The following is a 13711-nucleotide window of genomic DNA, read 5'->3' on the forward strand; positions in this document are numbered from 1 at the left end:
TTTTAGAGGCAACTAAACTACCATCTGCTGACCCACTCTATCCAGTCAGAGAAGGTACATGACTTCCCAGGAACTGGGTTACACCATTCTTTCTGTAAGGAAGCAATCCACATATGCTTATGAAGTCCTAACCTGTCTTCTATCAGCAAAAATATCAGCATATTCAGCTCCTACTGCTCCTAGGCAAAGAAAAGTTAAAGAAGACACACAAGAACTACTAGAATTCTTTGCAGCAGAAACACCAGAAATATATTTTTCTGCATTCCTGTAGTAGCCTTGCTAGAGCAAGGTACAGATCTATATTAGGTACAATCATTTCTTTGTTTATACTCCTTGTTGTGTTTGCAAGTTCCTATGGATCACATAAATTCCTTTTGCCACAGATCTGACAGAAAACTTCTGCTGTGGTAACTATCAACTGTGACAATGAAGTCATACTAAGTTGATTCTTAACTTCAAGGAAAATCTTTACACCTTCTAAGCACAGGCAACCTTTTGTTCAAAAATGCACATTGCATGCAATTAATAACCATTTAATTAGTCATTCAATTCATAACTGTAACCTGTACCAACTTAATTTTTTATCTCTTGAAAGCTTTGCAAATAAGAATTTTATCAGCATTTAGTTCATTGATAGAGCTACTAAATAGCATTCACTAAAAACCAGCACTAGGGGATAAACTCAGAAAATTAATGTATCCTTATTACCAAGTCAATTTCAAGCATATCAAATGAGTAATTCAAATGTTAATTGCATAGGTACTCTTTTCTTTTTTTTTTGTATTAAATAGGTATCTGCCAAATGTCCTAGAGATACCTCAACATTTTATACACTTGATTTTACCAGCCAGACATGTAAGCTATCCAAATAGAACTTTCTTTTTGACAGGATCCAATTTCCAGAAACACTCTGAAACCAACACTATTTTTTATTTTATTTTGTTTATCCTGATCCACTGCCATGCTTGGATCAGTATCAGCTCATCCATACTCCAGTTCTGTGGATTCACTTAAAAGGATAAGTTCTGGAATTGTCCTTAAAAGGACCTCCAAGTTCCTACATTTTGGCGGGTATTTTAGAGTCAATATTAGTACTTGAGACATCTCTTCAAACTAGTTTCTTTAAATTTGGGGAGGTGCATGTGAAAGTTATTTTGGTTTGCCAAAATGAAAATATTTACTTTAAACAAAAGTAACCTTTATAGCCCTTGTTAAAACAGTAAAACTTACATTCTCTTATATTTGTAAAGGGAAGGACTTACATTTTATTCCAAATACAGAAATATTTATTAAACCTTTTTACTGTTTCCTGTATCACCATTTACCTTTCCCATCTGTACCTTGCTTTATGACTGACACAATCCTTATGGACTACAGCAGGGCAGGAAGTCACATGCTGCAGTTTATTCAAGTTTAACCCCTGGTTTTCAATGTAAATGGCCATTCATAGTTCATTTATTTCTTTTTAGTTTCCTTTATTGTTGCCTTTATGTAATTCTTAAATGATCATAGAGATTAATGCATTTAACACAGATTGTAAAGAGTGTCGTGGTTTGACATGGAAAAGAATTGCATTTCTTTTACATAGCCGTTCACTGTTTTGGCCAAGAATCTCTCTTTATATTAACCATGGGAAATAGTCAGGAAATAGCAAACCCTAACAAATATAGGTTTCTCCATTGAAGACAACAAGGAAATGCATATTAGCTGGGCAGTAAACCAAGAGATAACCTACATTTTTAACAGCCACAGGAGTCCCAGAGGAATTCAGGAACTGGGTCATGGATTGAAAGGAAAAAGGATGAGCAGCTGCTGTTATTTTGTAATTTTATCTGGCTAGGGCAAACAAAGGTAGAACATGAGAAATGACTCCTAAATTTCAAGGAATGGATCCAGTCTGGCACCTCTGGAGGAAGAAAATGGGCAGCGAAAGCCTAGTACTTCTAGAAAAAGCAAAAGAAAATGCCATACTGTATTTACTAATTGCAGTTTGTATCTTCCAAACTAAGTATTTAGGAGTTTTTATTTTCAGGTTTAGCAGAGCAACCTAAACAATTTGAATATTAACGACATATAAAACATAAAAAGCCATTCCCCCTAAAAATAACTAGGCATTATCAAGCAAGTCAGATGCCGTGTGTTGAGCTGCTATGGTGGTAAGTGCTTTTGACAGACTTATGTACCTGCAAGTATTTTTAGATTTCTATCTTCAAGTATTTTAAATGTTTTTCTTTACTTGAATGTCATAATATCTCAGGAGGATCCCTTTCCAAGCTGAAATTAAAATAGAGAAGCACTTAGAGTTAAAAAAAACCCTCTCATTACATTTTTAGGCATGGAATCCCTTACTTACATGTATTTTCATCTTCTCTCAGCTTTTTTCCACTAAATTATTACCAAAAGCCCACCGATACATAGCTGAGTGTGTGTGTGTGTGTGTGTGTGTGGGAGCGTGAAATCCTTTGGTGTACTCCTCAAAGCGCACTGAAAACTGCTTTACTGTATCATTAAAAAAAAAAAAAAGTTATGTTCTAGGACTCCAACAAGCTAGTTTCTGCTGGCCAAAGTTCAGACATTTCAGTTATTACTTAAATACTCTGAATAAGCAGTTCTCACAGTGAATTAAGTCAATTAATGAAAATAAATTAAATCCAACTCCCTACTGTAGTCTTTCACTCCCAGTACAGACAGGGTATGTGATGACTGCTGAAGTAATGTACTTTACCCTGAGGGGAAGTTAGGGAAAGAGGCACTCCTGTACACAGTGATGCTCCAGATGACTGTGGAACAGTTTTTGTTAAGTCTAAAGGGGTTCTTCTTAATTCAGGAATTATGCAGAGTCCACGCTTCAGAGAACACCAGGAGAGCACGGAAAAACTAGGAGCCCAAAATAAAGATACACTGGAATCTTTTTGGCATGAGGAGAGGGTCTAAATGCAGTTAATTAAAAGATCTTACTCCTCTCAACAGGTATTCAACACTTATTTATTTATGTTAAAATCACAAAAGACAGAGCAAAAACTATTACTGAATCATTATTTTTATCTCTACCACTAAATATAAGATTTTTCTTCTCCACCCTTTAGAAATTTCTATTTCCAGTCTTTTCTGACTTAAGTTTGTTAAATACTATAGTTCAACCTGTTCGGTGAGCTTGCTGAAATTTTTGAGGCAGAAGATATCAAAGTGAGCATTTACATTTATAAATTACAAGCAAATTTGAATAGTGTATGGGAGAACCAAGACCAAATCAGAAATGAAAAAATAAAGTCATTTACAGATAGATACACTGGACTACAGTTTAATTAAAGTACTTGTCTTCCAAAAGGAATCACACTGGTTTGTAGTAATCCATTTGCCACACCACCAACCTAACTGGCAGTATTGTCATACCTGAAACTGAGCCATTAATGCCAGTGGATTATTTTGACTGTTGTCAAATGTCAAAACGTCAAAGATTCCAACACAATTAACTCGTAACCTTTAGGAACAAGAAGAGAAAAGGAAAAATTGCCATTAAAACTTTATTGGTTACTCAATTTTCCCTCCAGAATTCATTGAATTGTTTGATATGATAAAAGTCATCAGTACTTAGCAAATTTATATGCATCAGAAAAGACTGATTTTACTATTTGATAAAATGCACAGACACTATTCAGTTTACAAATAAATCAACAAATTCCTAAACTGACAGTAGTGGGTCTGATCTGTATTTTGAGGATAATGTATAAGTCTTCCCAAAATACGTTATAGAAGACCTCTAAAAAAACAAAGTTACAAGCATTAGCACACTGCATCAGGCCATTTGAGAGAACTTAGTAGCTCTCTATGTATCGAGTGCACAGTTAGCAGCTGCCAGGAACACGGAACACAGTGAGACTGAATGCTTTCATTACCTTGTTTTGCCTGTTACCAGAATCTTCGTTGGATCCATAACTCTGCATGCCAGTCCTGCTGTGTGAATGGTCCGTAAGGCAGAGCTGAGCTGCACAATATAGGCCCATATCAAAGACTCTGGAAGCAACCCTGCATGCTGCCGTGGCAGAGGCCCATCATGCTGACCTAGAACCAAAACATTGCAAGCATCAATAGAATGCTGCAGTGCAAAAAGCAAAGTACAACATCTTGAATTATACAATTAACTCACATACGCATTTCATTTAACTCTTAATAGTCCTTGAAACACACATCTATGTTGCTTTAAAGGTGAGTTTGGGTGAGTTTTCTTCATTGGTTGGTTTCACATGTGGTTTTTTGAAAATGTTGACAATTCATTAGGCATTATTATTTTCATTCTCATATTCAGGGAAATGATGTTTGAAGTTGAGAATGAGCACTGATTGGAAATTGCTCAAAGTAGATGGTACATCAAAATACACAGCTACTTCAGAAGTAAGAACACCAACATCCTGAAACAAAGAGTATGTATCACAATAGCTCCAACATTTTACCTCCTTTATTGCAGGTAGGCTTCCCAATTAAACATGTTCTATCATCTAATAAGAAAATACTAACAAGCTAATTTCAACTTACATAAGCAAATCAGACAAAGATTTGGAGGCTAAACATCTGTCCTGGGGTTGTAAGATAAGCTTGTATTCTATTTGCCATCTGTTGAAGGCAAACCTGTTGGGCAGGTTTGTTATCTTTTCCAAGAACCGGTTTTGCTCCTAAGAGGTAATGGTTTGTTAGTGGGCCATGACTGATTCAATGCAGGGCTGGTAACGTAACACCATCCTATTGTGAGATGTTCCACCCAGAGGGGGAAGCCAAGCACTCTTTTATTGGATATAAGGGGGTACCTTTTTGGGGACAGAACAGCTCTTTACTTTGGGGTGTTGCCAGAGAAGCAGCTCTCTTTGGCGGCGCTCGCAGAGAAGCAGCCGGAGCGCACTGAGGCGACGGCGGCGGAGCTCGGAGGCAGCCCCGGCGCAGAGGAAGACCGGCCCCACTGCCACCAGATCTTCAGAGGAAAACTATACCCTTCTAAAGATCACCACTGCAGCTGCAGTTCATCAACCACTGCAAGGGGAGCAATCCGTCCCAGCAGGACTGCTACTGGCACCCCGAATCCTCAGGTTCTGGACTTTTTCACTGGTTTTGTTTGTACCGATTGCATTTGCCTTTTTAAATTGTTGTCTAGTTTTCTCCTAGTAAAGAATTGTTACTCCCATTCCCATATCTTTGCCTGAGAGCCTTTTGATTTAAAACTCCTAGTAATTCGGAGGGAGGGGGTTTACCTTCTCCATTGCACAGGAGGCTTTAGCCCTCCTTCGCAGATTTCTGTCTTGTCGAACCTAGACAACATCACTGAACACAGCTTCACTTATGTTCTGCTGTGACACAAGCTCCCTGACAAGTCATCACTGCATGAGCCCTATTCCATGGGTCATAGTAAAGAAATGCATTATTCCCCTTCCAAATGGATTTGTAGTTCTCCTTTCAAAAGTAAAACTCAATCTTTGCAAACACAAATTCAAATCCTACATTACAGTTTGAGTAATACTGAGTCACAGATTAAAAAATGAAGGTATAGATAACAAATGTTATTTTAAGTATGATGTGTGCAATTCAAGTAAGCTGGCATTGTTTGCCTTGCACAAAGTTGAAGCAGAAGAAAATACATCCAGAGTAAAACAGAACATCTCAATTTTACAAACCACAAAAGATATTTCAAGAGGTTGCCCAAGTACTGATCTTGCTTATTTTGAGACCATCAATATCATCAGTATTATGTAAAATCATGTAAGCATCTGATTGGTTTAGCCGTGAACTGACTGCACTCTTCACTAAACATTTATTTCTTTTTAGCTTGAGTTTTTTTGTTTGTTTGAGGTTTTTGGGTAGTTTTGTTTTTTGTTCTTGTTGTTTTTTTAGGTTGGTTCTTTTTTCCCCTTTTCCTACACGACCATATCAACATCTGTGCATTTCATCAGTAAGCATGTGTATACTTGCATGTATACACACACACAAAATGTATGCACAGTAAAAAAAAGTGGAACACATTCCTGATAACTTTTTACTTAGAAATTTTACTGACTTTGTGGTGATGGGCAAGCTTTTATTTGAGCTTTGTTTTGTCAATTTTTGAAATTTTAGTTTGCTTTCCAGGTTTAAGGTACTTTGGTTTAGATTATGAAGATCAAAATGCTGACTTTTAAATAGCAATAAGCTTGGCATATCTACTGAAAGTTGAATATAATGAGATATTGTTTGTTTTTTCTGGCCCCCTGATGAATCATTATGCAAATCACTTCCCACAAAAACCATCATTCCAAGTCTCACGTAGCAAACTTTTCCCCTCATAACTCTCCTTCAAAATGACAAAAATTATAATATAAAATGACTGAGAAGATACAATCTCCTGTACTAGTTGAGACTCTCTTTACTACTTGCTGTAGAATGCACTTTGTATCTGGTGAACAGCAACTTGAGTAGTAAGTTTAACATGGGTGTGTATGGATACCGTAAGAAAGTCACATCTGTATAAAGTAAGTCCAGAATAGAACTGTTGCTATCATATCCCAAAGAGAGAAAGAAGCTGAAACCTGGCAGTTATTTTTGTGCATGTATAACAGCACCTACCCTTTGATTTTCAAATTAAGGCAATGTAACCAAGAAAATATCCAATATACACTGAAAGACCAGAGTTCGACACAGCTTCTCCTCATCTGTCAGAATATCTCAAGCAACATTATTTTACTACTGGAAAAAGTTACTTGAGGCTACAGCCAAATCTAGGCTGCTGCTTTCACACCAGTTGATTGTACCCCACATTCACATATGCTAAACATACAAACTAAAACGTGGGAAGAATCAGCTTTGAAATGCTCTCTTACATATCTATCTGTTCAAAATAAGCATGATTAAAAGCAGTTCAGTTGGCTCAATGCTGGCTATAATGTATGTCCCAAGAGACCCATAAGACCTGCTGCAGACAGCACTTGAGCAAGGACCCAAGGAGATGAGACCCAAAACCTTGCTCTTCAGGAGTAACACACAGTTGGAAAGCTTTCCAAACAGTGCTGAACACAAGGAAAAATATCACAAGAATATAAGTAAACATTACCCAAGTGATCAGAGTATTACTTGAAAAAGTGGGTTTTTTAAAGAGATTTCACAGTTGATTTGCAAAGGCTTCCCACCACAGGCTGAATCTATGGCCACAACAAGCAAAATTTCAGACTGTGTTCTTCCTATCTACTGCATGGCAGATTCACCTCTCCCAATAATTTCATCTCTGTGATGTAGAACACAGTCAGTAATGGAAAAAAATAAAAATTTAAAACTGGCCATTTCAAAAACACAGGTTATGCATTATTTTTCCTTGCCGCATTGGGATAAACATAAATAAATAAAAATGCTGACACTTATTTTTAGTTCTGTGGTATGCTGTTGACAACAGAACAAAAAAAATTACCCTCTGTACCGGTGTGAATGCTTATATTAAGTTTTTTCTAGTTAAGAAAAGCATTCAAGTGAAATTCTGTTCTCCAGAGCAGGTATGAATACAGGAATAGTCCTGGGGTGGGAAGTAAGACCTAGGAACACCAGCAGTACGGCCTGTTTGACATCATCAGGAACACTGAAAATGTGCTAAGAAACAGCAATTCTCACACAATTATGAAAAAAAAAAAAACAAAACAATGAAAGATTCAGCAGTTTACTAAATTGAACCTCTCAGGTTTGTAAACCAGTCTTTTACATTTAGAACTGTGAATTGTTCAGTGTTTACTTGGTGTTCCTAAGTTAAAGTACTAAAAACAAGACAAATGCAGTAGCCTTCATCTCTTCTTCAGGGAAAACTGGGGTTTAGTTTTACATTTCCCAGTTTTCAATATACAGAAAGGTTCTGAACTACTAAAGCACAGCAGTATTTTTGTGAAAATTCCAAAGCTACTGAAAATTCAAACTTACTTTGAAAAGGTTACAACTTTTGGCAAAGGTATTTTAGGATAATTATTAGTCACATTCTTTGTCTTCAAAAACATCATGCTGACTTTCAATATTCATATGTTCCTACTCTTCATCACACACTATTCATCTAGTCATCACAAAATTTATTTCTTTTTCAATGGAAGCGGTATTTTATGAAAAAATATTCGGCACATGGTGATGCAAAAACTGTAAAGTCAGCAGTGAAGTCCATTTTTGTGCATGACATACTACTATTAATGTGTCAAAAGCAAACAAGTTTCCCAGACCGTGCTTATCTTTATCAGAAAGTACTTGTTTGCTGAAAAACAGAGACTGTGCTGCTGAAAACTCCTACTAACAGCATGTACACCAACATTTAATTGCTCAGTGTTTAAAAGCAGACCAAAGGACATAACAAAGGCATGCTTATCTCTGCCAACCACAAACAGTCATCAGGACAAACCTTTCTGGCAGCTGTCAATAGTTACTGTTAATTTCCCATGCTTTTCTGGCTGTTAAGTTTTAAAGTACATACATTTGGTTTACCGTTCAATTATTGGACTGTTAAGAGCAACATTTCAGTACTTTTGGGTTAACTTGCTAATGCAAAGAGAACATAATTTTGGCAGACATAAATGAATAAATACTTGCTATAATCTGAAGCTAAGAAATATAAGAAAGGTGGAGTAAAACCAAAAAGTTCCAAAACAGCAGATTTAATGTTTAGAGCATCAAAAAGTGTTTTGAGGAAATATAAGAAGTGAGAATAACATAAGAAGAAACTTTTCCAATAAATATACTTTGAGTAGCAATTAACTGAAAATTCAGATTCCTGATTTTAAAATATGTGCAAATTTAGTAAAATATGACAGAACAATGTTAGATTGTATCATCTGAAGGAAGAATAGGCATCACTGAATAAAGAACACAAGCAACCAATTCTACTGCATTCAGAAGTTAGAGATATCAGTTTACAGTATAAAAATAAATGTAAGCTGCTATTTTTCTCCTCCATACCAAATCTCTAACAAGGTAGTCATGTAAGAGGGTCTGTAAATAACATGGCAAGAAGAAAACGCCCAAGACTGACCACATTAACACCAGTGACATGCAAGACAGCCATGTAAACCATAATCCTCATCTTTTAACTATCAAGGTCTCATGTTGCCAACTGAAGTGTTCAACATAAATAAGGTTGCATACCTGAAATCAAATTCTCTGAGTTCACTGATCAGGTTCACAGTGTTGTGCCTCCTAAAACCTTTATAAGCAATTGTACTAATCTGGGCCTCATGCTGCAGAGTACCCAACTTCCATCCATTCCCCTGCTTCTCTTGGGAGTCTCCTCTAGGCAGGCAGACGGCCAAGAAACTCTGTGAGGGGACGGAGAAAGGATCCGTGAAGGCAGGCAATTCTGAGAAATCAAGTTATAGGTATGCAATCTTATTTTTCTCTCTTAAATTGCTCCTTCTACTGAGGACCAGGCTAGAAAGCAGCAGTTAAAAAAAAAAAAAAAAAAAAAAGCCAAAAGCAAAGATATGCAGAAAGATCTAGCAAAATTTGGGAATTCAGGTGACTTTTACCCTAATTTATCTACTCATTTTAATTAAGTAATACTTCGGTTTGAACAGACATTGATGTCTTATTTCCAACTTCCCATACTATTCCTGCCTATAAAAGGAACATGAAGTAGGCAAAACAAAGGGTCCAGATAACCCATGAGCCTGTTTCAGAGACACATACACAAAAATCAGCTTGCCATGAATATTGAAGCATATAAACATAAACAAGTAGAATATTCTATTAGCCTCCAGTGATTTGCAGTCCAGAGGTAAGTATCATCCCTATGCAGTCCCCAAATATTTCTCAACCATGAGTAAGCCCATTTCCCCCTTGAACCTAGGCAGATGTCCACAATAATCCATGAAAGTTCCATGGCTTAATTATCATTACATAGGTTTTGAATTTGCTACCTGTCTAGTTTCATTGTTAAGTCCTTGGTTTTAGGCTAGAAGAAATAAAGTTTTTTTGTTCATCTTTGTTATTCCAGATGATTTTTCAGACCATATTCCTGTCATTTTTAACCCCATTATAGTCCTTTCCATCTTTAAAAGCATGAAAAGCATTATTCCACTCTGCTGTTCTTCATACAGCTGTTTCACAGTTTTGATAATCACCATTGCCTCATCTCAACTTTGCTGCTCTTCTACACCCTTCAAAATGCATGAGGAGTAACACAGCTACAGATGAGAGTCTATCAGGCACACACATCTTGAATACAATGTCTAGCATTCCACTGCCCTTTTTTTAATAAGCTACATCAACCTACTTCCAGCTATTCAGCAAGAGGACAGCATTTTAGTCAGTCTGCTTAACTGTGGTCCCACACCTACCACTGAGCGGCAACAGTCACAACAGAGGCCATCACTTCATGTTTAAAGCTAGTTACATTTTTCCTTTGATCACATTGGTTTACATTATATCACCTGCTATGTTATCAGTAGGAGTTCCAGTCTTGTAAGATCCTTCGGCAATCAATCACAATTGGCTTTTGTTTTTAACAATCCAAATAATTTGGTGTTACCAGCAAACTTTGACGGACCATTTATCTTCAGAGCAAACAAGTGAATGTGTTAAGAAATACAACTCCCAGGACATCTTCTTGTGAGACCCATCAGTGATCTTCATTGTTCACTCTTTCTGTTTCCAATATTCTAACCAGACATTAACCTGAGAACCTTCTCTGACACGTGATTACATAGATTCTTTTAAAGACTCTGTTGGACTTCATTGAAAATTCCAAGGTCTTATCTACTGGATCTTCCTTTAAAGAACTTTGATAGATTAATGAGACATGATTGCCCTTTAGAGGACCATAACTTAATTATTTTCCAGTGTGACAAAAGAATGTGTTCCCAAGAATTTTGTTGTAACTTTTATTATTTTACCTAGAACAGACATCATTCTACTATGATTCTCTAGTGAGATACAAAAACATAACAAGGAGTGATTCACATGGAAATTGAGAACCTTGACTGGGAAACGCTCAGAAGCCTAGTCCTGCACGTAACAGTCATTAACCTAGCAGTAGATCTTCCAGTTTTATCTCACCAAATTAGTTTTACATCAGGCTCATTGAATCTGTAATTGCACTCTGATTTGCCACAGGATATGACACATCAAACTAGGGTTTCCTCCATCTGAGATACTACCACCAAAATCAGTGGTGGAAATCAAGTTCCATCTCCACTTATAATGGTCAGCTCAGCACAAAGTCAGTGGGAATTATGCAGTATACAAGGTATCCACAGGTCTTTCAGTGTATATAAGGTTTTCTTCAAGCCTTTGAACATATTCACATACTACCAAACCACTATACTCTGATGCAGAAGATAGCCAAGAGAAGTTCTAGGTCTCAGCTTTTGAAAGAGTTTGAATTCACAGCTAAAAGCTCTAATTTCAAAAGGTAGAAGAAAGAAGAAAGCCTTAGCTTCTGTTTCTCTTCATATGCTCGCAGCCTAAAGACATTTAGGGAAGATCTTCTCTAATTAAACAAAAAAAAAACAAGCCATGTCACAGTCATCCGGTTATTCCTAGTGCTGGATGTAATTTCAGGGCTGGTCCTGCATCAAGCAAGAAGTTGGTCCAAAAAGCTCTGCAGGGTATTTTTCTACCTTAAGTCTTTATGTGATTCAATTCAGCAGTGATCGCCTCTCTTTCTCAGCATGGCACTGTTTGTGTTGCAAACACCTGACTGCAGTTTGTAAGACTGCAGGGCTCACAAACTGGTCCTAACAGGAAGAAAGATTGACAGCACACTGTTTAGGAGAGGAAAGGGCTTTAGCCAAAAGCATATGAGATCTACTGGGCTACTTGCTGAGCCACAGACCATTCTGTGACAGATCTCATCTAAGAACATTGATGCAGTTTTAGCGACTCCATTGAAGCTATGTACAAACATCATAAAAAAATTCAGACCTAAGATGTGAAGTTGGTGTATGAAAAGAATATGGTACAGGGGTTTTTCAATTAATTTCTTGTCTTAACTAGTACTTCACATTTCCAGTCATCAAATAAAATACTGTCTAATTATTCCTCATAATACACAGTGAGGAAAAAACCAGAAGGGTAGGACACCTAAACAGTAAGCATAAAATTGGCAAGGCATATCTTTTGAATTTTGGAATCATCGCCATTAAATGTTAGGTGTTACCTGGTGACAGACCTGCAATAAGGACACCAGAGCTCATGGCTCCCAATTTTGTCCCAACTTACTTTTCTTTCAAAGAGCTGTAATTCCCTTACATGCTGACATCAATTTTATACTTATTTGATAATTTAAAAAAAAATTACAAATAGGAGGTGAAGAAGAACTCTCTCATATCAATCAGCTTACGGTATGACAGAACTGATTAGCCAAAAAATTAAGGTGAACAACTATTTGTGACCAGATGTTTGCTGCTGAAGTATTGGAAACAGTGTATAGAAGTATTATATCATAGTGTGGTTTCCTTACCCCATTTCCGTTTTGTGAAATAGGAATCAGCACTAGGGTCATTGAAGTGTCTGCTCATCATAGTCTCCCCTCCAGCATGAAAATCATATGCAAACACTAAAGCTTAAATATAGAAACAGGTGATATTTACTAACTCAAGCATATTTGAAAAAAGCATCAACACATCAGCTAGGGGGAGGGGCAGTGGGAAAGAAAAAAGAAAAACTTACAATGTTCTCCAAAAGCTTTAGTGGTAAACACTTCACGCAGAGTTACGATATTTGAGTGCTGAATCTTTTTCCACATGTCAACCAATACCATGCACTTTGTGTTAACAAGACGAAAACCTAGGGAAAAAATGAAACCCATTGTTTAAAGTATAATGCTTAGAATGAGAAGTTTTTACTTTAGCATTTCATCTGCAACTGCTAAGAAGCAACCAGACACTAAAAGATGACTGGTATGCTTTGGAATGCTAGTCCTACTGAGACAACCCAATTTTTCTCACCATGTATCCTCCGAAGGCAATACGGCAGGTCATCTTTACTATTTACAGCTTTATAGCACGATGTGATGTACCCAAAGTTGCTCGTTTTCTGTATCCGATTGGGTGGTGGCAGTGGTTCCAAAGGAAAGAGACTGTGGTAGCTGTCCACTTCCGCAGGAACTGCTAAAATACACAGAAACACATTAGGCCCCAGCTGACTTTGAGAAAATTACTGAGTGGCAAAGAAAATGAAAATGACTTTCACTAATATATAAATTATCTCCACCATCTCTTAGGTGCATGTGAAGCTAAAATTCACTATTTTTGCTTTAACAACAACATATTCCCTGAAGTGAACCCACTGAACTAAAGTGACTGTCTTCAGAAAAAGTGTTACACCAAGCAAAATCAACAGAATAGATACCATTTCCATTCCATCTGCCATTTTCTCATTTACCTTAGAAACTCACCCTTACAAATGGTATTTCTTTGGTGTTTTCCCTTCACTGATTCAATCATAAACACCAATTTCCATGCAGACTTCATACCATAGTAAGACCCGCATTTTCATCAGAAAAAAAAGCAAGTCTCAATCTTATGTGTTTTAATATAGTGATTTATAAAACAGGGAGAGAAAAGTGCTGAAGGTTTGCAAATCAGATTAAGAGATTACCCTCACACTTCATCTGGATTAAAACACTAAACTGCACTATTTTAACTGCATCATTATCATATTATGCACATATTTGAGAAGATACTGCATACAAAAATTGTTTAAATCAAGCTGAGTAATGTAAATTCCCCAAAAGCCA

General features: G+C 36.8%; 1 protein-coding gene across 12 annotated transcripts in view; it reads right to left on the reverse strand.

Moving 5' to 3' along the window:
• Positions 1-13711, reverse strand: part of PAN3 (poly(A) specific ribonuclease subunit PAN3) — an 86529-nt gene that overhangs the window by 20349 nt on the left and 52469 nt on the right. For 11 of the 12 annotated variants that reach the window (XR_014955540.1, XM_085580103.1, XM_085580079.1 and 8 more), the window contains 5 exons: positions 12921-13082; positions 12643-12759; positions 12434-12535; positions 3897-4062; positions 3394-3481 (listed from right to left, as the gene is read on the reverse strand). Coding sequence is in view for 11 of the 12 variants with exons in the window: in XM_085580103.1 (XP_085436229.1) it covers positions 3394-3481; positions 3897-4062; positions 12434-12535; positions 12643-12759; positions 12921-13082 (635 nt within the window). In the remaining variant the exon portion in view is untranslated. The remainder of the gene's footprint in view (positions 1-3393; positions 3482-3896; positions 4063-12433; positions 12536-12642; positions 12760-12920; positions 13083-13711) is intronic. The other variant, XM_077781452.2, reaches the window with a different exon arrangement.

This window comes from Lonchura striata, chromosome 1 (assembly GCF_050655825.1).
Source record: "Lonchura striata isolate lonStrDom1 chromosome 1, ASM5065582v1, whole genome shotgun sequence".
In the NCBI taxonomy this organism is placed as follows: Eukaryota; Metazoa; Chordata; class Aves; order Passeriformes; family Estrildidae; genus Lonchura; species Lonchura striata.